This window comes from Salvelinus namaycush, chromosome 17, assembly GCF_016432855.1.
Source record: "Salvelinus namaycush isolate Seneca chromosome 17, SaNama_1.0, whole genome shotgun sequence".
Taxonomy (NCBI): domain Eukaryota; kingdom Metazoa; phylum Chordata; class Actinopteri; order Salmoniformes; family Salmonidae; genus Salvelinus; species Salvelinus namaycush.
In genome coordinates this window covers 32,131,576-32,157,850 of record NC_052323.1, presented here as the reverse complement: position 1 = coordinate 32,157,850, position 26,275 = coordinate 32,131,576, and the positions used below count along the sequence as shown (strand labels likewise).

At 45.7% G+C, this 26,275-nt stretch overlaps 1 protein-coding gene across 1 annotated transcript in view; it reads left to right on the top strand.

Moving 5' to 3' along the window:
- Positions 1-1,315: 1,315 nt before the first annotated feature.
- The window catches only part of LOC120062551 (mitogen-activated protein kinase kinase kinase kinase 4-like), an 88,212-nt gene continuing 63,252 nt past the window's right edge, over positions 1,316-26,275 (top strand). Inside the window, exons 1-2 of the mRNA XM_039012607.1 lie at positions 1,316-1,372; positions 1,919-1,984. Of these exons, the coding sequence (XP_038868535.1) occupies positions 1,316-1,372; positions 1,919-1,984 (123 nt within the window). The remainder of the gene's footprint in view (positions 1,373-1,918; positions 1,985-26,275) is intronic.

Genomic DNA, 26,275 nt, shown 5'->3' with positions numbered 1-26,275 from the left:
GGGCAATGTGGTGGCTGCAGTGGAGAGAGAGGCAATGGGGTGGCTGCAGTGGAGAGAGGGGCAATGGGGAGGCTGCAGTGGAGAGAGGGGCAATGTGGTGGCTGCAGTGGAGAGAGAGGCAATGGGGTGGCTGCAGTGGAGAGAGGGGCAATGGGGTGGCTGCAGTGGAGAGAGAGGCAATGGGGAGGCTGCAGTGGAGAGAGGGGCAATGTGGTGGCTGCAGTGGAGAGAGAGGCAATGGGGTGGCTGCAATGGAGAGAGAGTTAATGGGGGGGCTGCAGTGGAGAGAGAGGCAATGGGGTGGCTCCATAAAAATATAAATGTCAAACTCACTTCCACAACGCTAGAACCCTCTATGTTAAAACATCCATGTTTAAACTCTCACACACAGAACCTGCTCTCTCATACACTCTTTCATTCTCTAATTCAACTTTACAGAAGAATGTCATGACATTACTCTCTGCTAATTCATAATGGCTCCGCATTGTCTGTGTCCTGGCTAGAGAATGGGCCCTCTGTGACCTTACACAGTGGTCCTGTTCAGGGGTCAGCCGCCACAGACCCTGTCCTGCTCCTGCTACCGGTCACACTGTGTAGAGAATGACACAGTCACAGAGACTAGTCATCGTTAACCATGTGAGTCACTCATTAAGAATAGCAATGCCAGTCAGGAAGGAGCTGGAGGAACAGCATAGCAATGCACTGAAGCTGAATCTAACAGCTAAATCTGTTGTACATTACTTTTGATATTTCACAGTTTGTTTTTTTGCTAACCATTTTGTCAACTAATGAGTAACAACATATTTAGAAACATGAAATATAATTGTTAAAGTGAAAGAATGATCAATAAATCATTTTTTATGGGACTGTCATTTTTTCCCCCTGCAGGCCAAGGTCACTATTATATATTTGGATTGGGCAATCTCTCATAATGCAGATGTTGACGTTTTCTTACAATGTTGTTATTATAGTAATACATGTTTAGGCTTAGGCTACTACTGTATATTATGTAATTGGTAAAACTATATGGAGATAAAAAATAACTGAAGGCATGAACAATCAACACGTTATTTTGCGGATGTTGGAGAAAGTTGTTCAAAAAAGTGAACTTTTCGAATTTGGTTTTCTTGGGGGGGGCTAGCTTCCTCAGCATATTCCGGGTTTCGCTGGATGAGAAGTTTCCTGTGTTCGTCGCTAGTGAGACTCGCTGCAGAAGCAGATATACAATATGAACTGACACAGTGAAACCGTTAACTTTAGGAAAATCAACTACATGTCCTCTTTCTAGTTGCAGTAGTCTGACAACGCCATAGCTATGGCGCGAGACTGCACTACACGAAGTTTGGACAATATTGACCTCTCTGCTTTGAGGGTGAGTTATAGTTGTGCCAACGTCTAATTCATTGAAATGTAGGTTGACTTTTGTGTAAACATTGTCGTAGTCGATTCAAACTGTAGTCTATTCATTTAAGGAAACGTCAGCTACATTGTAACAAAAAGTGAGCAACGTTGTAACAAATTGTTTGAGCTTTCCTGTCACAATATTATGAAACCATTGATGCAATTTTCTGTACATGTTTTGCTTTCAGAAGTGAATATGTTTTTGGTTTGTCAGATTTACAACTGTTTCATAAGCAACTGAATGATTGGGGGTAAAATAACTTGAGTTAAAAATAAAAATAAAAGTAAAGTTGTCTAAGTTACAATAATAAGGCAGTAGAAATATGGTGTTGGCATGGTACAAGTGTGAACAAATGAAACATACTTGTAGGGAGCCATGCCATGAAATATTCCGTTTAAGTGATGACCTAAAGGTCCAACATTATTCTGATCAGGTGCTTTCAAAATGACTTTATATATTTATGTTTGTGCCCTTTCAATTAATGTGAAGTAATGTAATGTTGTCCTCTTGTTTCAGGATCCTGCTGGGATATTTGAGCTGGTAGAAGTGGTTGGAAATGGAACATATGGGCAAGTCTACAAGGTTTGTAGTTTATGTCAGACCTACTCTCCTATTCTTGTCTTTGACCATGATTACAATTGCAGATGTGTTGTCAGTTGGAATGATTGACATTCAAAGGAGCATATTGAAAATACAGTATGTAAATGTTGCATGATGGCACCCTCTCAATCTTTCATTGAAGTTTGAAAAGGAACATGTATATAGTAACACAACTACAGCTGACAGCAGATGTTAGTGTGAAACTTGGTGTAGGTCTAATGAAAGTACTAACTACTAAATGAGAAAAGCGAGTGAGAGAAACGGTGACCCAAATGCACTGTGTAGTAGCTTACAAACACAAGCATCTTTAACACTCTTGGGTGGAGTCCACTTCCTAATCGAAATCAGCATCACTGAAAGCTTCAGTGATGGTTTGTGGTTCTTTAAAAAAAACATTGAGGTGATTTAAATTAGCTTGACCGGCAAAGCGAGTGGTGCTAGCCACATTCTCACAGTTGGGTGAATACCTTAGGTTGCACAAGCCTTTGATTTACAAGAAGGTAACCCAGTCAAGATCCGGTGTAACATAAAGAGATCAAGAATACATGACATGATAAAAGCTTTTTTAATGTCACACAATTTTTGTCCACTTATATTCAAAAGTGCAAGAAGGTTGTCTGTTAATATCAATCCCTAAACAGTAGTTAGTATAGTTCCAAACTGAAAAGACAGACTGTCAACTCTGTTGTAGTAGTACACAGCATGTCAAAATCTCACCTGAATTTAATATATATTTTCTGTTATATGGATCAATGTCAGAGTTGGCCATTAGTGGCCAGACAGCTTCCTCCTCTTCTTTCCTCTTCTGTGTGCAGTGCAGTGCACACTTTCAGAACTATAACAGGAACAGTGACTTCACACATATTCCAAATTCCTTGTCATTATTCAGGTCAATGATTTCTATTTCACATACACTGAGTGAACAAAACATTAGGAACACCTGCTCTTTCCATGACATAGACTAACCAGGTTAATCCAGGTGAAAGCTATGATCCCTTACTGATGTCACCTGTTAAATCCACTTAAATCAGTGTAGATGAAAGGGAGGAGACAGGTTAAAGAATGATGTTTAAGCCTTCAGACAATTGAGACATGGATTGTGTATGTGTGTCATTCAGAGGCTGAATAGGCAAGACAAAATATTTAAGTGCCTTTGAACGGGGTATGGTCATAGGTGCAGGGCACACCGGTTTGAGTGTATCAAGAACTGCACCGCTGCTGGTTTTTCACACTCAACGGTTTCCTGTGTGTATCAAGAATGGTCCACCACCCAAAGGACATCCAGCAAACTTGACACAACTGTGGGAAGCATTGGAATCAACATGGGCCAGCATCCCTGTAGAACGCTTTTGACACCTTGTAGAGTCCATGCCTCAACGAATTGAGGCTGTTCTGAGGGCAAAGGGGTGTGTAACTCAATATTAGGAAGGTGTTCCTAATGTTTTGTTAGCTCTGTATATGAACACCAAGAAGTGTGTTCAGTAATACTGCACACTTTAATCACCCAGCCAAACACTTCCTTCAAATGTGTTAATTTTCATGGTCATGGTATGTATTGTTTACATGCAATGAGAATGAATCCAGATAGTGTCTTGTGTTTTACACTGTAATTCAGAATCCCTTTATTTCACATGAATAGTCTAAGGAAGGTGGTGGGCGTTACTCAAAAATAATCATGTACTGTAGTTATTACACAATAAAACCTTAATAATAACAGATTCATTTTGAACTGGTGTAACAAATCAGTGGTTTATCGTACCATGTACTTGCATAAGTTGTTGACATTGTTGAGAAACATGAGGTAGTGGTTGTCTTCTCCAGCCCAGATTCATTAGTAGAGTAGAGGAAGTTGTCTCCAGACAGGTAGAGGGCGGGGTCACAGTGGTCATAATGGTCATATTGGTCATAATGGGCATAGTGGTCATAATGGTCATAGTGGTCAAAGTGGTCACAGTGGTCATAGTGGTCACTGTAGTCATAATGGTCATAGTGGTCATAGTGGTCATAGTGGTCACAGTGGTCATAATGGTCAAAGTGGTCACAGTGGTCATAGTGGTCACTGTAGTCATAATGGTCATAGTGGTCACAGTAGTCATAATGGTCACAGTGGTCATAGTGGTCATAGTGGTCACAGTGGTCATAATGGTCAAACTGGTCATAATGGTCACAATGGTCACAGTGGTCATAGTGGTCATAATGGTCACAGCGGTCATAATGGTCACAGTGGGCATAATGGTCACAGTGGTCATAGTGGTCATAATGGTCACAGCGGTCATAATGGTCACAGTGGGCATAATGGTCACAGTGGTCATAGTGGTCATAATGGTCACAGTGGTCATAATGGTCATAGTGGTCATAATGGTCATAGTGGTCACATTGCTCACAGTGGTCAAAGGGGTCACAGTGGTCACAGTGGTCATAGTGGTCATAATGGTCATAGGGGGCATAGTGGTCACAGTGGTCACAATGGTCATAGTGGTCATACTGGTCATAGTGTTCTCAGAATCGTATTATAAAAATAAAAAAATCTCCTCTACAATTTATCCGTTCTGAAAACAGAACGTCAAAGGGAATGCGCGTCTGTGGAAAATATTGATTTAGAAATTGTTTATTGGGCTTGTTCTGAAGGCAGCACATCTTGTTTTACAGAACAGTCTGAAGTCTTGGTTTTAATCATCCATCCCCTTGGGGTTTCAGTGAAGATGTCTGATCCATGCAACAGTTTTGTTCCATGCTGAATCTTTTATACGTGACAATTACTGTCAGGCTGAGAAAACAAAAAACAGTCCAGGGCCCGGTTTCCCAATAGCGATGGAACTTAGGCTTACGGGTGTTTTAACGATGCATCTTTCCTACAACGGCCGAAGATGTAACATGCGTTTCCCAAAACACCACGCAGAGAGAATGTTCACTAAGTGCGTCATCGAAAGAAAGGGAGCGCTGCTCTCGGATCAGCTTTCTCCATTCAAATCTTACCTTAACATTAGAATTATTCCACAATACTGACGACGGATCAGCTCCTAGAGATATTATCACGTAATGGCTGCAAATATTGAGGCGGCTTATTCTAATGCTTACCCTATAATAATGCACTAAATCAAGATTTGGCACATCATTGCACATATGTTAGGCTACACCATGAAATACATTGAGGCAAAATAGCAAAATAAAGTAGCCAAATAGCTAAATAAAACTCAATTGAATAAACATGAAATTGATTTCAATATCATTTAAATACACTACATGACCAAAAGTATGTTGACACCTGCTCATCAAACATCTCATTCCAAAATCATGGGAATTAATATGGAGTTGGTCCCCCTTTTGCTGCTATAACAGCCTCCACTCTTCTGGGAAGGCTTTCCACTAGATGTTGGAACATTGCTGCGGGGACTTGCTTCCATTCAGCCACAAGAGCATTAGTGAGTTCGGGCACTGATGTTGGGCAATTAGGTCTGGCTTGCAGTCGGTGTTCCAATTCATCCCAAAGGTGTTCGATGGGGTTGAGGTCAGAGCTATGTGCGGGTCAGTCAAGTTCTTTCACACCGATCTCAACAAACCATTTCTGTATGGACCTTGCTTTGTCCACGGGGGCATTGTCATGTTGAAGCAGAAAAGGGCCTTCCGAAACTGTTGCCACAAAGTTGGAAGCACAGAATCATCTAGAATGTCATTGTATGCTGTAGCATTAAGATTTCCCTTTACTGGAACTAAGGGGCCTAGCCTGAGTCATAAAAAACAGCCCCAGACCATTATTCCTCCTCCACCAAACTTTATAGTCGGCACTATGCATTGTGGCTGGTAGCATTCGCTTGGCATTGCTAAACCCAGATTAGTCCTTCGGACTGCCAGATGTTGAACTGGCAGCTGAAACAGCTGAAAATTTGCCCTGAAGTGTACTGTATGACTAAATCACAGTACACTTCAGGGCAAATTTTCAGCTGTTTAAAATGCAGAAAAATGCTGTTGTTAGCATGATGTGTGGTGGGATCTTTGGCGAGAGCAGGGGAAATGGCAGTGGTGTCATACCAAGAGAAACACTGATGAGAATGTCAGCCCGGTAAACTCTCTCAAATGGGTGACCTTTGCCATATGATGTTCAATGTCTGTTCTACAAAATACCAGTCCATACTATGTCATGCAAGATTACGGCGCTCGTCGAAAGGAGTGGACCAAAGCGCAGTGTGGAAAGTGTTCATGATTTTTATTTTCAAAAACACTCAAACAAAATAACCAAAGTGAAAACAAAAGCGCACAGTTCTGTCAGGTACAGACACTAAACAGAAAACAAGATCCCACAAAACCCAAAAGGAAAATGACAACTTATATATGATCCCCAATCAGAGACAACGATAGACAGCTGCCTCTGATTGGGAACCACACCCGACCAAAAACAAAGAAATAGAAAACATAGACTTTCCCACCCGAGTCACACCCTGACCTAACCAAACATAGAAAAAATAAGGAACTCTAAGGTCAGGGCGTGACAGAGATAGTATGTATCCAAATCAAATAATGAATAATGCTTGCAAGCAGCACAAAATTCTAACAACATATTACTACTATGTGTGTTAGAAAATAATAGAACTTCAGTTAATATAATCCTGATAATACTGTGCAGTTCTAGTATGCTAGGGCATCTGACTTGTTGTCATGCTCAGGAGATGAAGACTTGGCACTTACATGGGAGGCTGTTTTTGACCTGTTTAACACAGCATTCTTATCGTCTCACTGTAAGTGCCGAATAATCATATATTTTTTTATTGTAGTATTTTGGATAATCTTGTTATTGTCATGTGTCTGACGGCCAGTGGTGGTCTTCATTTTAGAACCGCTCCTAATCTCCTCAGCTTTTAGGGTGAAGCAGCTGGTATGTCCTCATCATGTTTTCCAGGGGGTTATGTGTCTGGCCTCATCTTTGCATTCATTACAGGCATCAGAGTAATGGTTTTCTTAACATAGTAAATCTTACAGAGACCCATCAATGCTGGTTAAAAGGGTGGATTGTTAGCAAGGGGTCACATGATGAGAGTAGTTTCCCCAAGGTAGTTTATCCTCTGGGGCTTCATGTAGTTTGGCAGCAGAATAGGATGGTCCATTCAGAGAGGAGCTTGTGTGATAGAGTCTCTCACTCATTCCAGGGTGAACCCTATCATGTAACTAACCATCTTAGTAAGAATGAAAATGGATTGTGATTTGTTGCATCAGTGATCTCATCTGTGTCTTCTGGGGATACAGTACTCAAGAGTGTTGAAGTAATTAGGCGTACCATAAATTGTGTCATTGTCAGTGTTTGACATGTTGTATTTGGTTTAGCAATACATTCTTATTGTTTGAAGATAACTGTCTCAGTCCATATAGCAATATCTCATCCTATTGTTCTTAGGCTGACTATATCTAGGGTGTATTCTTCTTTTGAATGGGCACTTCCCTGTCTTGCGAAATGCAAACTCATGAAGTGTGAAAAAGTTGGTTAAAGCCAGGCTAGTACTGCAGCGACAGAGCAGCACTGGAGGGGCGTCGTCACTTGCGTGCCTCTCAGGTCAGATATTGAGAAAGTCCCAGTATGTTGGGAATCATCACGAAGCAGGCAGGGAGAGGAAATTGATGTCTGAACCTCAGCCGCTGTTCAAACCACTGGGACACCTGCCTGGATGTGGTGGCGTTACTGTATCCCAGTCCCCTCAGCTCTGAGAAAGAGACATGGAACCGTCCTGGTGTTGAGATGTGGGCTCACTGGATGCGTCACGAATGGTACTCTATTTCCTATTTAGTGCACTACATTTGACCAGGGCCCATAGGGAAAAGGGTGCCATTTGGGATGTAGCTACCGAGTAGGCCTGTGTTTGGGTAGGGAACGGGAGTAGGCCCCCCCTATGCCCGCGGGGTAGGAACTGAGGTAGTGGGTAGGTTTTGGGCGATATACCCTTTTATAAGGAAATCAGTCAATTAATATAAATTCATTAGGCTCTAATCTATAGGACTAGGAATACAGATATGGAGGGGCGTGGATCAGAAAACCAGTCAGTATCTGGTGTGACCACTTTTTGCCTCATGCAGCGCAACACATCTCCTTCGCATAGAGTTGATCAGGCTGTTGATTGTGGCCTATGGAATGATGTCCCGCTCCTCTTCAATGGCTGTGTGAAGTTACTGGATATTAGGGGGAACTGGAATACGCTGTGGTGTCATTTTCAGCTTCCAGGAATTGTGTACAGATCCTTGCGACATGGGGCTGTGCATTATCATGCTGAAACATGAGGTGATGGCGGGGGGTGAATGGCACGACAAACAGGATTTCGTCACAGTTTCTTTATAAATTGAAATTGCCATTGATAAATTGCAATTGTGTTTGTTGTCTGTAGCTTATGTCTGCCCATACCATAACCCCACCGCCACAATGTGGAACTTTGTTCACAATGTTGACATCAGCAAACCGCTTGCCCACACAACGCCATATACTTGGTCTGTGAATGTGAGGCCAGTTGGATGTACTACCAAGTTTTCAAAAATGAAGTTAGATGTTGCTTATGGTAGAGAAATGAACATTCAATTCTCTGGCAACAGCTCTGGTGGACATTCCTGCAGTATGCATTCCAATTGCACGCCCCCTCAAAACTTGAGACATCTGTGGCATTATGTTGTGTGACAAAACTGCACATAATAGAGTGGCCTTTTATTATCCCCAGCACAAGGTGCACCTGTGTAATTATCATGCTGTTTAATCAGCTTCTTGATACGCCATACCTGTCAGGTGGAGGGATTATCTTGGCCAAGGAGAAATGGTCACTAACAGGGATGTAAACAAATTTGTCCACATTTGAGAGAAATGTCTGCAATATTTTATTTCAGCTCATGAAACATGGGACCAATCACTTTACATGTTGTGTTTAGACTTTTGTTCAGTGTATAAGAAATCTACGATGTGTCAAATAAATTATATCCAGCTCAGGGCTCCAGTTATGCATTTGGTTTGCTAACTTGCTAGCTAAGTTGCTGGATGTCAAGATCAAGCTTCTTGGTTACATCAGAGACATTCAATCCCCTCCTGGATCAAGATCCCTGTTGCCTAAATTGTTTTGTGCATATATAAAAATGTATATATATGTATTCATTTTAAGAATGTGAAATGTCAGAATAATAGGAGAGAGAATAATTTATTTGTCACGCCTTGACCTTTGGGGTTCTCTATGGTGCAATAGGTCAGAGCGTGACTAGGGGATGTTCTAGTCTTGAATTTCTATGTTGGTGTGAGTATGGTTCCCAATTGGAGGCAGCTGATGATCGTTGCCTCTAATTGGGGATCATATTTAGTGTGGTCCTTTTCCCACCTGCGTTTGTGGGATATTGTTTTGTTTTGATTTAGTGTTATGTGCGCTACGAACTGCACGTTTGTTTATTCTTTGTTGTTTTTGAAGGTTCACTTTAATAAATATGTGGAACTCTACTCACGCTGTGCCTTGGTCCGCTCATTATGTATACGACGAACGTGACAGAATATCCCACCACTACAGGACCAGGCCTCCAGTGCACCTCCCCAGCCTGGTACGTCCTGTGCCGGCTCCCCGCACTCGCCCTGAAGAGCGTGTTATCAGTCCGGTGAAACCTGTGCTGGCTCCACGCACCAGGCCTCCAGTGCGCCTCCCCAGCCGGGAGCGTCCTGTGCCGGCTCCACGCACTCGACCTGAGGAGCGTGTCATCAGTCCGATGCGACCTGCGCCGATTCCCAGTCCAGGCACGGCGTCCAGTCCTGCTCCATGGCCGGAGCCTTCCTCTGCTCCAGCTTTTATTTCTTTCATCACATTCCCAGTGGGTCAGAAGTTTACATACACTCAATTGGTATTTGGTAGCATTGCCTTTAAAATATTTAACTTGGGTCAAACGTTTCGGGTAGCCTTCCACAAGCTTCTCACAATAAGTTGGGTGAATTTTGGCCCATTCCTACTATTGTTTGTATTGATGAACGTGGTACCTTCAGGCGTTTGGAAATTGCTCCCAAGGATGAACCAGACTTGTGGAGGTCTATGTCACGCGGGACTAGGTGGGTGCAGGAATCAGGCGCAGAGAGAGTTCCACTGGGGGTATAGTGCTCTTTAATAAGGCACACACAAAATATAAGCCCAACAAATACAGGGCGCGGACATATAACGTGACAACCCAAAAACCACAGGGTGTCAAGTGAAAGAAAGAAAATACACCTCAGCCTACAATGCACACACGTAACAAAAATAAAGACAATCCCGATCAAAACAAGGGCGGGTCTACCTACTAAATATAGGGAAGCTCATTAACCGAAAACAGAAACACAGGTGAAGCTAATAAGACAAAACAAACAGACAAACGAAAAAGGGATCGGTGGCGGCTAGTAGGACGGTGACGACGACCGCCGAGCACCGCCCGAACAGGCAGGGGAGCCAACTTCGGCGGAAGTCGTGACAGTCTAAAAAAGAATTCTGAGGTCTTGGCTGATTTATTTTGATTTTCCCATGATGTCAAGCAAAGAGGCACTGAGTTTGAAGGTAGGCCTTGAAATACATCCACAGGTACACCTCCAATTGACTCAAATGATGTCAATTAGCCTATCAGAAGCTTCTAAAGCCATGACATAATTTTCTAGAATTTTCCAAGCTGTTTAAAGGCACAGTCAACTTAGTGTATGTTAACTTCTGACCCACTGGAATTGTGATACAGTGAAATAATCTGTCTGTAAACAATAGTTGGAAAAATTACTTGTGTCATGCACGAAGTATATGTCCTAACCGACTTGCCAAAACTATAGTTTGTTAACAAGAAATGTATGGAGTGGTTGAAAAACTGGTTTTAATGACTCCAACCTAAGTGTATGTAAACTTCCGATTTCAACTGTATATACACTGCTCAAAAAAATAAAGGGAACACTTAAACAACACAATGTAACTCCAAGTCAATCACACTTCTGTGAAATCAAACTGTCCACTTAGGAAGCAACACTGATTGACAATACATTTCACATGCTGTTGTGCAAATGGAATAGACAACAGGTGGAAATTATAGGCAATTAGCAAGACACCCCCAATAAAGGAGTGGTTCTGCAGGTGGTGACCACAGACACTTCTCAGTTCCTATGCTTCCTGGCTGATGTTTTGGTCACTTTTGAATGCTGGCGGTGCTTTCACTCTAGTGGTAGCATGAGACGGAGTCTACAACCCACACAAGTGGCTCAGGTAGTGCAGCTCATCCAGGATGGCACATCAATGCGAGCTGTGGCAAGAAGGTTTGCTGTGTCTGTCAGCGTAGTGTCCAGAGCATGGAGGCGCTACCAGGAGACAGGCCAGTACATCAGGAGACGTGGAGGAGGCCGTAGGAAGGCAACAACCCAGCAGCAGGACCGCTACCTCCGCCTTTGTGCAAGGAGGAGCACTGCCAGAGCCCTGCAAAATGACCTCCAGCAGGCCACAAATGTGCATGTGTCTGCTCAAACGGTCAGAAACAGACTCCATGAGGGTGGTATGAGGGCCCGACGTCCACAGGTGGGGGTTGTGCTTACAGCCCAACACCGTGCAGGACGTTTGGCATTTGCCAGAGAACATCAAGATTGGCAAATTCGCCACTGGCGCCCTGTGCTCTTCACAGATGAAAGCAGGTTCACACTGAGCACATGTGACAGACGTGACAGAGTCTGGAGACGCCGTGGAGAACGTTCTGCTGCCTGCAACATCCTCCAGCATGACCGGTTTGGCAGTGGGTCAGTCATGGTGTGGGGTGGCATTTCTTTGGGGGGCCGTACAGCCCTCCATGTGCTCGCCAGAGGTAGCCTGACTGCCATTAGGTACCGAGATGAGATCCTCAGACCCCTTGTGAGACCATATGCTGGTGCGGTTGGCCCTGGGTTCCTCCTAATGCAAGACAATGCTAGACCTCATGTGGCTGGAGTGTGTCAGCAGTTCCTGCAAGAGGAAGGCATTGATGCTATGAACTGGCCCGCCCGTTCCCCAGACCTGAATCCAATTGAGCACATCTGGGACATCATGTCTCGCTCCATCCACCAACGCCACGTTGCACCACAGACTGTCCAGGAGTTGGCGGATGCTTTAGTCCAGGTCTGGGAGGAGATCCCTCAGGAGACCATCCGCCACCTCATCAGGAGCATGCCCAGGCGTTGTAGGGAGGTCATACAGGCACGTGGAGGCCACACACACTACTGAGCCTCATTTTGACTTGTTTTAAGGACATTACATTAAAGTTGGATCAGCCTGTAGTGTGGTTTTCCACTTTAATTTTGAGTGTGACTCCAAATCCAGACCTCCATGGGTTGATAAATTTGATTTCCATTGATAATTTTGTGTGATTTTGTTGTCAGCACATTCAACTATGTAAAGGAAAAAGTATTTAATAAGAATATTTCATTCATTCAGATCTAGGATGTGTTATTTTAGTGTTCCCTTTATTTTTTTGAGCAGTGTATATATATTTTTTATAGCACCCCTTGTGTGCACTTCCAGTAATACTGCATTCCCCAGTATTGTACAGAAATGGTATGATGGTATGAAAATCTGGATACTGCCCAACCCTAGTAGTGGGTAATAAGACCCTAGACCCTACCCTCAGTGGGAGGTGTGGAGAGGGCAGCCGGTCTCTTGCTGAGCTATTTCTGTCCAAAAGGGGATTTCCTCATTATTCCCTAACCATACTGTGAAGCCCCTCTCTCCCCCTATCACATTGTATCTAATGACAGGCAGAAAAACATGAAGTAGTGAATGAGAAAAAGCAGATTTCCATCAGAAGAAAGGCAGTGGCACTTCTATCAACACTACTAAGGTGTGGATAAGAAGTGTATTGTGATGAGAGGTTCATTGCATGAGATTAGATCATTTGGGCCTTCCCCAAACTGTTGCCACAAATGTGCTGTAGTGTTAAGATTTCCCTTCACTGGAACTAAGGGGCCTAGCCTGAAAAAAGGCCCCATACCAATATCCCTCCTCCACCAAATGTTACAGTTGGCACTATGCATTGGGGCTGGTAGTGTTCTCCTGGCATCCACCTAACCCTGATTAGTCCGTCGGACTGCCAGATGGTGAAGAGTGATTCATCACTCCAGAGAACACGTTTCCACTGCTCCAGAGTCCAATGGCGCCGAGCTTTACACCACTCCAGCCAACACTTGGCATTGTGCATGGTGATCTTAGGCTTGTGTGCGGCTGCTCGGCCATGAAAACCCATTTTATGAAGCTCCCAACGAACAGTTCTTGTGCTGACGTTGCTTCTAGAGGCAGTTTGGAAGTGTTGCAACCGAGGACAGATTATTTTCACGGACTATGCGCTTCAGCACTCTGCGATCCCATTCTCTGAGCTTGTGTGGCCTACCACTTCAGAGCTGACCTGTTGTTGCTCCTAGATGTTTCCACTTCATAATAACAGCTCTTACAGTTGCCATCTTGCATCTTACATGATGCAAGATGGCACAGACAGAGATGGTCGCCTCGCTTCACTTCCTTAGGAAACAATGCAGTAATTTGTTTTTTTATGTATTATTTCTTACATTGTTAGCCCAGAAAATCTTAATTGTTATTACATACAGACGGGAAGAACTATTGGATATAAGAGCGACATCAATTTACCAACATTACGACCAGGAATACGTCTTTCCCGAAGCGGATCCTTTGTTTGGACCTCCACCCTAAACATTGGATCTAATCCCAGAGGCCGACCCAAAACAACACGGTCGCCGCAGGAGAGGCAGATAGAGTGGCCTCCTGGTCAGACTCAGAAGGCGAGCACACCATCCACCGCTTCTGAGCATATTACTCGCCAATATCCAGTCTCCATACAACAAGGTGGACGAAATTAGGGCACGGGTTGCCTTCCAGACAGACATCAGAGATTGTAACATTCTCTGTTTCATGGAAACATGGCTCACTCGGGATATGTTGTCAGAGTCGGTACAGCCACCAGGTTTCTTCATGCGTCTCGCCGACAGAAACAAACATCTCTCTGGTAAGAAGAAGGGTGGGGGTGTATGTCTCATGATTAATGACTCATGGTGTAATCATAACAATATACAGGAACTTAAGTCCTTTTGTTCACCTGACCAAGAATTCCTTACAATCAAATGCCGACCGCATTATCTCCCAAGAGAATTCTCTTTGATTATAGTCACAGCCGTGTATATATTTGAGAACAAGGCTACCTATATTCTACCAGCACATTGATTGTTGTACCCGCTCGAGCAAAACACTGGACCACTGCTATTCTAACTTCTGCGATGCATACACGGCCCTCCCTTCGGCAAATCTGACCATGACTGTTGCTCCCCTCCTATAGGCAGAAACTAAAACAGGAAGCGCCCATGCTTAGGTCTGTCCAAAACTGGTCTGACCAATCGGATTCCACGCTTCAAGATTGCTTCAATCACGTGGACTGGGATATGTTCCGGGTAGCCTCAGACAATAACATCGACGTATACGCTGACTCGGTGAGTGAGTTTATTAGGAAGTGCATTGGAGATGTTGTACCCACTGTGACTATTAAAACCTTCCCTAATCAGAAATCATGGATTGATGGCAGCGTTCGCGTAAAACTGAAAGTGCAAACCACCGCATTTAATCATGGCAAGGCGACAGGAAACATGACCAAATACAAACAGTGTAGGTATTCCCTCCGCAAGGCAATCAAACAAGCAAAGTGTCAGTATAGAGACAAAATAGAGTCGCAATTCAACGGCTCAAACACGAGACGTATGTGGCAGGGTCTACAGACAATCACGGATTACAAAAAGAAAACCATCCCATCCCGGATGTCTTGCTCCCAAACAAATTAAACAACTTCTTTGCACGCTTTGAGGACAATACAGTGCCACCGACATGGCCCGCTACCAAAGACTGTGGACTCTCCTTCTCCATAGCCGACGTGAGTAATACATTTAAACGTGTTAACCCTCGCAGGGCTGCCGGCCCAGACGGCATCCCTAGCCGCGTCCTCAGAGCATGCGCAGACCAGCTGGCTGGTGTGTTTACGGACATATTCAATCAATCCCTATCCCAGTCTGCTGTCCCCACATGCTTCAAGTTGGCCACCATTGTTCCTGTTCTCAAGAAAGCTAAGGTAACTGAACTAAATGACTATCGCCCCGTAGCACTCACTTCTGTCATCATGAAGTGCTTTGAGAGACTAGTCAAGGATCATATCACCTCCACCCTACCTGATACCCTAGACCCACTTCAATTTGCTTACCGCCCCAACAGGTCCACAGACGATGCAATCGCCATCACACTGCACACTGCCCTATCCCATTTGAACAAGAGGAATATCTATGTAAGAATGCTGTTCATTGACTACAGCTCAGCATTCAACACCATAGTACCCTCCAAACTCGTCATTAAGCTTGAGACCCTGGGTCTCGACCCCGCCCTGTGCAACTGGGTCCTGGACTTTCTGACGGGGCGCCCCCGGGTGCTGAAGGTAGGAAACAACATCTCCACCCTGCTGATCCTCAACACTGGGGCCCCACAAGGGTGCATTCTCAGCCCTCTCCTGTACTCCCTGTTCACCAATGACTGTGTGGCCATGCACGCCTCCAACTCAATCATCAAGTTTGCAGACGACACTACAGTGGTAGGCTTGATTACCAACAACGATGAGACAGCCTACAGGGAGGAGGTGAGGGCCCTCGGAGTGTGGTGTCAGGAAAATAAACTCTCACTCAACGTCAACAAAACAAAGGAGATGATCGTGGACTACAGGAAACAGCAGAGGGAGCACATGCATTTCGCTACACTCACATTAACATCTGCTAACCATGTGTATGTGACCAATAAAATTTGATTTGACCGGGGCAGCTCCAGCAGGGCAGAAATTTGACGAATTGACTTGTTGGAAAGGTGGCATCCTATGACAGTGCCACGTTGAAATTCATTGAGTTCTTCAGTAAGGCCATTCTACTGCCAATGTTTGTCTATGGAGATTGCATGGCTGTGTGCTCGATTTTACACAACTGTCAGAAATGGTTGTGGCTGAAATTGCCGAATCCACTAATTTGAAGGGGTGTCACATACTTTGTATATATAGTGTAGCTTTAAAACTGTAATATTTTCTCTTGTGTAGAATTGCAGGAAATTAGTTTTAAAGAAGCACTATGCAAAAATCGCTCTACCATTTTCCTGGTTATAGTTTGCCTAATTTCAGTTTATGTGACAAAATAAGCTGTCATTGTGTAGAGAATCGTTGTATCATCTAAACCGCTGTTTGAAGCTGGTGTACAAAACCGAAAAGAAGACTCAAAAACGAAACTTCAGAATGGGAAGCATAGAAATAGCACACATAGAACAGATCTACCAATTCTTAAGCTTGCTTTCAACGGAATTAAAAATCTATAACTCACATTTCTATGTGAATTTGGTCATGTCTCCCAAAAAGTTACATATTGTAGCTTTAAAACATAAAATCTTTGTATCTGTGGCCAAGAGAATGGGCTCTAAAATTTTAGGTTGGAGAGCACGCCATTGGCCACTCCCACTACCACAACCCCAACCCCATACACTAGCTTTTCCACCACTGCTGAAAAAAATCCTCGGGTAAACTCTGACTTGAGTGTCTCTTTATTAGAATGGAGAATGTGATTTTTGCAATGCCCCCCCCCCCCAAATTGAATGTGTTTCAGAGAGAGCAGGCTCACTGTGTGCTGTGTGGAATTCTGAAGAGGTTGTAGGGGTTTGAGCCTCGGGCTGATTAGTGGACAGTTTGCTCTTTTCTCTCTCCTCTCCTTTGATCAGCAGGAGGAATGTGCTCTCATCTCTCTCATGCAGTCTCTTTATGGCCTGCTTCGGATCATGTGCACATGCTTGCACTCATTATCTGTGAAATAATAATGACTTTGTGAAAATCAATTTTACAAAATTTTTACAACATTAATAAGTACATGTATTGTTTTTGAACATGTTAGTCTGACATGTTATTCAAAGGATTTGCTGGCACACTACACTAAGCATTTTGAAATGGGAAATCAAATGATCTGCTACTTCTGCAGTGATTCCGTGAGAGTGAGACCTATAACTATTGTCCTACTGTATGTTATGCATGTTCAAGGTCTCAATGTCTCATATCTCACTAACACTAGGAATTGTTCCCTTACAGATGTAGGATCTTAATTTGAGCCAGTTTGCAAGCAAGAAAATAATCCTGCATAAACAGGAAATGTTAAATATTATGGGGATTATTATGAATGGACATTTTTGTAGTGGCTGATACATTTTTTCATGAGGGCAAATCAAGTCTGAATTTTCCAAGTGGAAATTACAAACTTTAGAAGACTTAAAAACTCAAATACACTACAAGTTTGCATTTCCTGCGGTGCAGTAAAATTCTCAGCAACAAAAAAGTGATCAAATTAAGATCCTACATCTGTATATTGTAAAAAAAATAATAATAATACTGTACCTTGCATTGCTTGCCCACAACTATTGGTGAATTGTCTGGCCACCAAAAGCATTTTTCCCCTGTTTATTAACTAACTTCAATTGTGTTTCCCTTTGAAAATAGCCTGTGGCAATGGAACACAGCCAGCCTAAACGTTTAAGAATAATTTTGGTCAAAGCAAGAATGTGCCACAACTAATATATTTTTAACAGAAGAAATAGACGTTTGTAATTTTGTAAAACGTTTGTTAAAAATCTGATTTGCCTAGAACTCTGTTGTTTGTATATGGTCATTGGCCCAACAGTTTTCAGCCCATTGTTATTGTAAAAGAGAATCAGATTTTAATCCAATTCGATTAGATGAGGTCTTGTTATTTTCCATGTGTGCTTGCTCTCTCACTCTGCTGTTCTGGCACAGGAAGCTGTGGCCATTTTAACTCCTGCCTGTGCTCGTGGGGAACCCTGGCCCACATCCTGATTGAACCTGGTGCTGAGTGTCTACTTCAGAGTTCTGTTCACATGGTGTGGCATGCTGCTGTCTGCCCAACCGCCAAACACTCTAGTCTCTACTCATATTGATGTCCTACAGTACAGTACCAGTCAAAAGTTAGGACACATCTACTCAATCAAGGGTTTTTCTTTAATTTTATTATTTTCTACATTGTAGAATAATAGTGAAGACATCCAAACTATGAAATCAAATCAAACTTTATTTCTCACATCCGCCTGTGAAATGCTTACTTACAAGCCCTTAACCATCAATGCAATTCAAGAAAGAGTTAAGAAAATATTTACCAAATAAACTAAAGTAAAAAATTATTAAAAAGTAACACAATAAAATAACAATAACGAGGCTATATACAGGGGGTACTTGTACGGAGTCAATGTGCTGGGGTACAGTTTAGTCGAGGTAATTTTTACATGTAGGTAGGGGTGAAGTGACTATGCATAGATAATAAACAGCTGGTAGTGTAACGCTCTGGGTGTCGGGGGGTGTGAAGTCAAGCGCAGGAACAACAGACAGTTCAATTTTTTGGTGCTTTTAATGCACAACTGGCAAACAACGTCCACACGAACAAACACTGGGTGCAACAAACAAATGTCCCCTACACGGAGGACAAAAAACCCAGTCCAAAATACAAATTATGAACGAAACCAACAAACGTTCATCTACTCCCGAATCCAACATACAGCTGAACAATCCCGCACAAAGAACCGTACCGGCTGACTAATAAAGCCCCACTAATTATAAATCACCTCAACACAGGTGTACCAAATAAACACATAAGGAGGGGGAGGAAAAAGAGTCAGTGGCAGCTAGTAGGCCGGTGACGACGACCGCCGAGCCCCGCCCGAACGGGAAGGGGAGTCACCCTCGGTCGGAGTCGTGACAGTACCCCCCCTCTGACGCGCGGCTCCCGCAGCGCGCCGACACCGGCCTCGAGGTCGACCCGGAGGGCGAGGCGCAGGGCGATCCGGATGGAGGCGATGGAAATCCCTCAACATTGACGGATCCAAAATGTCCCCCACCGGTACCCAGCACCTCTCCTCCGGACCGTACCCCTCCCAGTTCACGAGGTACTGCAGGCCCCTCACCCGGCGTCTCGAGTCCAGAATGGCCCGTATCGTATACGCCGGGGACCCCTCGATGTCCAGAGGGGGGGGAGGGACCTCCGGCACCTCACCGTCCTGCAGGGGACCAGCTACCACCGGCCTGAGGAGAGACACATGAAACGAGGGGTTAATACGATAATAGGAAGGGAGTTGTAATCGATAACACACCTCGTTTATTCTCCTCAGGACTGTGAAGGGCCCTACACACTGCGGACCCAGCTTCCGGCAGGGCAAGCGGAGGGGCAGGTTTCGGGTCGAGAGCCAGACCCTGTCCCCCGGTACAAACACGGGGGCCTCACTGCGGTGGCGGTCAGCGCTCCTCTTCTGCCTTCTCCCAGCTTGTTGGAGGGACTCCTGGACGGCCCTCCAGGTCTCCTTAGAGCGCTGTACCCATTCCTCCACCGCAGGAGCCTCGGTCTGGCTCGAATGCCATGGTGCCAGGACCGGCTGGTACCCCAACACGCACTGAAAGGGGGATACGTTAGTAGAGGAGTGGCGTAGTGAGTTCTGGGCCATCTCGGCCCAAGGAATGTATCTCACCCACTCCCCTGGCCGGTCCTGGCAATACGACCGCAGAAACCTACCCACCTCCTGGTTCACTCTCTCCACCTGCCCATTACTCTCGGGGTGATACCCGGAAGTAAGGCTGACCGAGACCCCCAGACGCTCCATGAACGCCCTCCATACTCGGGACGTGAACTGGGGGCCCCGATCAGAAACGATATCCTCCGGCACCCCGTAGTGCCGGAAGACGTGGGTGAATAAGGCCTCCGCAGTCTGTAGGGCTGTAGGGATACCGGGCAACGGGAGGAGACGGCAGGACTTAGAAAACCGATCCACAATCACCAGAACCGTAGTGTTTCCCTGAGACGGGGGAAGATCGGTCAGGAAATCTACGGACAGATGAGACCATGGCCGTTGTGGAACGGGGAGGGGTTGCAACTTCCCTCTAGGAAGGTGCCTAGGAGCCTTACTCTGGGCGCATACCGAACAGGAGGAGACATAAACCCTAACGTCCCGAGCTAAGGTAGGCCACCAATACCTCCCCCGAAGGCTCCCCACTGTCCTCGCCACCCCAGGGTGTCCCGAGGAGGGTAGGACGTGAGCCCACCGAATCAGTTGGTCCCGAACACCAAGCGGCACGTACTTCCGCCCCGCCGGACACTGAGGAGGAGCGGGTTCCGCCTGTAGCGCCCGCTCGATGTCCGAGTCCACCTCCCATACCACTGGCGCTATCAGCCTCGAGGCGGGAAGGATAGGAGTGGGTTCGGTGGACCTATCCTCCGTGTCGTAAAGGCGGGACAGTGCGTCAGCCTTTACGTTTTGGGAGCCTGGTCTATAGGATAATATAAACCGGAACCGGGTGAAGAACATGGCCCACCTTGCCTGACGTGGGTTCAGTCTCCTAGCTGCCCGAATATACTCCAGATTCTGGTGGTCGGTCCAGATGAGAAAGGGGTGCTTAGCCCCCTCAAGCCAGTGTCTCCACACCTTCAGAGCCCTGACCACCGCTAACAACTCCCGGTCCCCCACATCATAGTTACGCTCCGCTGGGCTGAGCTTCCTAGAGAAGAAAGCGCAGGGGCGGAGTTTTGGTGGCGTACCCGAGCGCTGTGATAGCACGGCACCCACCCCAGCCTCGGACGCGTCCACCTCCACTATGAATGCTAAAGAGGGGTCCGGATGCGCCAACACGGGCGCCTCCGTGAACAGAACCTTCAACCTGTTGAAAGCTCCGTCCGCCGCTGCTGACCACCGCAACCGCACCGGGCCCCCCTTTAGCAGTGAGGTAATGGGAGCCGCTACCTGGCCAAAACCCCGGATAAATCTCCGGTAGTAGTTGGCAAAACCCAAAAACCGCTGCACCTCCTTTACCGTGGTCGGAGTCGGCCAATTACGCACGGCCTTAATGCGGTCACTCTCCACCACCACCCCCGAGGTGGAAATGCGATAACCCAGGAAGGAGACGGCTCGTTTGGAGAACACACACTTCTCAGCCTTGACGTATAGGTCATGCTCCAGCAGTCTGCCAAGCACCTTGCGTACCAGAGATACATGCGCGGCGTGAGTAGCTGAGTAGATCAGAATGTCATCGATATACACAACCACCCCCTGCACGTGCAGGTCCCTGAGAATCTCGTCTACAAAGGATTGAAAAACGGCTGGAGCATTCTTTAACCCATACGGCATGACGCAGTACTCATAGTGGCCCGATGTGGTACTAAATGCGGTTTTCCACTCGTCTCCTTTCCGAATACGCACCAGACTGTACGCGCTCCTGAGGTCCAGTTTTGTAAAGAACTGCGCTCCGTGAAATGATTCCACCGCCGAAGCGATGAGAGGTAGTGGGTAACTAAACCCCACTGTGATGGCATTTAGACCTCTATAAACAATACACGGACGCAAACCTCCCCCCTTTTTCTTCACAAAAAAGAAACTCGAGAAGACGGGTGAGATGGAGGGCCGAATGTACCCCTGTCCCAGAGACTCCGTGACATATGTCTCCATAGCCAACGTCTCCTCTTGGGACAAGGGGTACACGTGACTCTTGGGAAGCGCAGCGTTTACCTGGAGATCTATCGCACAATCCCTTCCCGGTCGATGGGGTGGTAATTTCGTCGCTTTCTTTTTACAGAAAGCGATTGCCAAATCGGCATACTCGGGGGGAATGCACACCGGGGAAACCTGGTCTGGACTCTCCACCGACGTAGCACCGATGGAAACTCCCAGACACCTTCTAGAACACTCCTCTGACCACCCCTGGAGAACCCCCTGTCTCCACGAAATACTGGGATTGTGCCGGGCCAGCCAGGGAATTCCCAGCACCACTGGAAACGCAGGCGAATCAATAATATAGAGACTGATCCGTTCCCTATGATTCCCCTGCGTCACCATGTCCAGTGGAACTGTGGCCTCCCTGACCACCCCTGACTCTAATGGCCGGCTATCTAGGGAGTGCACGGGAAAGGGAGAATCTATCGGCACAAGCGGAATGCCCAACTTACGGGCGAGTCCGCGATCCATAAAGTTCCCAGCTGCACCTGAATCGACTAGCGCCCTATGCTGGGAAGAGGGAAAAAATTTAAGGAAAAAAATCAAGACAAACATGTGACCAACAGGGGGTTCTGGGTGAGTCTGGTGCTGACTCACCTGGGGTGATCGAGAAGCGTTCCGCCTGCCATCTCGACTCCCAGACGGGACCCCCCAGCACCGATCGGCCGTGTGTCCTCTCCGACCACAGCTGGTGCAGGGGGGTGGTCAAACACGGCACGAAAACGGCGGGTAAACTCTGGGTAGTGCTCCTTCGCTGAGTCTGGGCCATTCCAGACTGCGTTTGCCCACTCCAGAGCACGACCCGTTAGGCAGGAGACGAGGACACTCACCCTCTCCGCTCCCGAGGGAGTGGGGCTAACGGTGGCCAGGTATAGTTCCAGTTGGAGTAAGAACCCCTGACACCCCGCCGCCGCTCCATCATAATCCCTCGGGAGCGTAAGACGGAGCGCGCTGGAGCCGGGGGATGGAGAGTCCTGAGGAGGGGAAACCGAAGGTGGAGAGAGGAACCCACTCCTCTCCCATCGATCCATTCTCTCCATCATTTGGTCCATGGCTGATCCGATCCGATGGAGGACGGTGGTGTGGTGGAGAACCCGTTCCTCCATCGAGGGGAGAGGGTTGGCTGCTGCTCCTGCTGACTCCATTTCAGTGGTGCGGGATTCTGTAACGCTCTGGGTGTCGGGGGGTGTGAAGTCAAGCGCAGGAACAACAGACAGTTCAATTTTTTGGTGCTTTTAATGCACAACTGGCAAACAACGTCCACACGAACAAACACTGGGTGCAACAAACAAATGTCCCCTACACGGAGGACAAAAAACCCAGTCCAAAATACAAATTATGAACGAAACCAACAAACGTTCATCTACTCCCGAATCCAACATACAGCTGAACAATCCCGCACAAAGAACCGTACGGGCTGGCTGACTAATAAAGCCCCACTAATTATAAATCACCTCAACACAGGTGTACCAAATAAACACATAAGGAGGGGGAGGAAAAAGAGTCAGTGGCAGCTAGTAGGCCGGTGACGACGACCGCCGAGCCCCGCCCGAACGGGAAGGGGAGTCACCCTCGGTCGGAGTCGTGACAGGTAGTAACAGTGTAAAAAACAAATGGGGGGGTGTCAATGTAAATAGTCAGAGTGGCCATTTGATTATTTGTTCAGCAGTCTCATGGCTTTGGGATAGAAGCTGTTATGGAGCCTTTTGGTCCTAGACTTGGCGCTCCGGTCCCGCTTGCTGTGCGGTAGCAGAAAGAACCATCTATGGCTTGGGTGACTGGAGTCTTTGACAATTTTTGGGTCTTTCCTCTGACACCGCCTGGTATATAGGTCCTGGATGGCAGGAAGTTTGGCTCCAGTGATGTACTGGGCGTACGCACTACTCGCTGTAGCGCCTTACGGTCAGATGCCGAGCAGTTGCCATACCAGGTGGTGATGCAGCTGTATAACTTTTTGAGGATCTGGGGACCCATACCAAATCTTTTCGGTCTCCTGAGGGGAAAAGGTGTTGTCATGCCTCTTCACGACTGTCTTGGTGTGTTTGGACCATGATAGTTCATTGGTGATGTGGACACCAAGGAACTTGAAACTCTCGACCCACTCTACTACAGCTCTGTCGATGTTAATGGGGGCATATTCGGCCCTCCTTTTCCTGAAGTCCACGATCAACTCCTTTGTCTTGCTCACATTGAGGGAGAGGTTGTTGTCCTGGCACCACACTGCCTGGTCTCTGACCACCTCCCTATAGGCTGTCTCATCATTGTCGGTGATCAGGCCTACCACTGTTGTGTCGTCAGCAAACATAATGATGGTGTTGGAGTCGTGTTTGGCCACGCAGTTGTGGGCGAACAGGGAGTACAGGAGGGGACTAAGCACACACCCCTGAGGGGCTCCAGTGTTGAGGATCAGCGTGGCAGACGTGTTGTTGCCTACCCTTACCACCTGGGGGTGGCCCGTCAGGAAGTCCAGGATCCAGTTGCAGAGGGAGGTGTTTAGTCCCTGGGTCCATAGCTTAGTGATGAGCTTTGTGGGCACTCTGGTGTTGAAAGCTGAGTTGTAGTCAATGAACAGCATTCTCAATGAACAGTGTTCCTTTTGTCCAGGTGGGAAAGGGTAGTGTGTTAATTGTATATGGAATCACATATGGAATCAAATAACACATGGAATCATGTTGTAACCAAAAAACTGTTAAACAAATCCAAATATATTTTAGATTTTAGATTTTTCAAAGTAGCCACCATTTGCCTTGATGACAGCTTTGCACACTCTTTGGCATTCTCTCAACCAGCTTCATGAGGAATGCTTTTCCAACAGTCTTGAAGGAGTTCCCACATATGCTGAGCACTTGTTGGCTGCTTTTCCCTCACTCTACGGTCCAACTCATCCCAAACCATCTCAATTGGGTTAAAGGTCAGGTGATTGTGCAGGCCAGGTTATTTGATGCAGCACACACATAATGCTGTGATAGCCATGCTGTTTAAGTGTGCCTTGAATTCTAAATAAATCACAGACAGTGTCACCAGCAAAGCATCCCGACACCATCACACCTCTTCCTCCATGCTTCATGGTGGAAACCACACATGCGGAGATCATCCGTTCTCCTACTCTGCATCTCACAGAGACACAGCGGTTGGAACCAGAAATCTCTAATTAACTTCTCTGCGCTACGGATCCCTTTAGCGGGATCATTTTCCTAAACAACCACTGAATTGCAGGGCGCAAAATATTACTAAAAATATTTATAATCATGCAATCACAATTGAAATATACCAAAACACAGCTTAGCTTGTTGTTAATCCACCTATCGTGTCAGATTTTGAAAATATGCTTTGCAGCGAAAGCAATCCAAGCTTTTGTGAGTGTATCAATCAATGCTAGAACAGCTAGCCTCAAATTAGCATGGTCACGAAAGTCAGAAAAGCAATAAAATTAATAACTTACCTTTGATAATCTTCGGATGTTTGCACTCACGAGACTCCCAGTTACACAATAAATGTTATTTTTGTTCGATAAATATTACTTTTTTTTTTTTTTTTACGCCATTTGGGTTGCGCGTTATGTTCAGAAAACCAAAGCCTCGTTCCATTCGACGAAAATTCCAAAAAGTATCCGTAATGTTCGTAGAAACATGTCAAATGTTTTTTATAATCAATCCTCAGGTTGTTTTTAACAAACATAATCGATAATATTTCAACCGAACCGTAACCTATTCAATAAAAGAGAGAAAGAAAATGGAGAGCTACCCCTCTCGCGCGCAGGAACTAATCAAAGGACACCTGACTACTTTTGAAAAATCTCGCTAATTTTTCAAAATAAAAGCCTGAAACTATGTCTAAAGCCTGGTCACAGCCTGATGAAGCCATTGGAAAAGGAATCTGGTTGATACCCCTTTAAATGGAAGAAAGACGGGCAAGGAAACACAGATTCAAAAATTACAAAAATAATCACTTCCGGGTTAGATTTCCTCAGGTTTTCGCCTGCAGAATCAGTTTTGTTATACTCACAGACAATATTTTGACAGTTTTGGAAACTTTGGAGTGTTTTCTATCCTAATCTGTAAATTATATGCATATTCTGCGATCTGGACCTGAGAAATAGTCTGTTTACCTTGGGAACGTTATTTAAAATAAAATAAAAAATCTGACCCCTAGCGTCAAGAGGTTTTAAGACTCATCAGACCAGGACAGATTTCCACCGGTCTAATGTCCATTGCTCGTGTTTTTTGGCCCAAGCAAGTCTCTTCTTATTATTGGTGTCCTTTAGTAGTGGCTTCTTTGCAGCAATACACTGTCTGTGATTAACACAGTCTCCTCTGAACAGTTGATGTAGAGATGTGTCTGTTACTTGAACCCTGTGGAGCATTTATTTGTGCTGCAATATGAGGTGCAGTTAACTCTAATGATCCTATCTTCTGCAGCAGAGGTAACTCTGGGTCTTCCCTTCCTGTGGCGGTCCTCATGAGAGCCAGTGTCATCAAAGCGCTTGATGGTTTTTGCTACTGCACTTGAAGAAACTGTGCATTGACTGACCTTCATGTCTTAAAGTAATGATGGACTGTCGTTTCTCTTTGCTTATTTGAGCTGTTCTTGCCATAACATGGACTTGGTCTTTTACCAAATAGAGCTATCTTCTGTATACCACCCCTACCTTGTCACAACACAACTAATTGGCTCAAACGCATTAAGAAGGAAAGAAATTCCACAAATTAACTTTTAA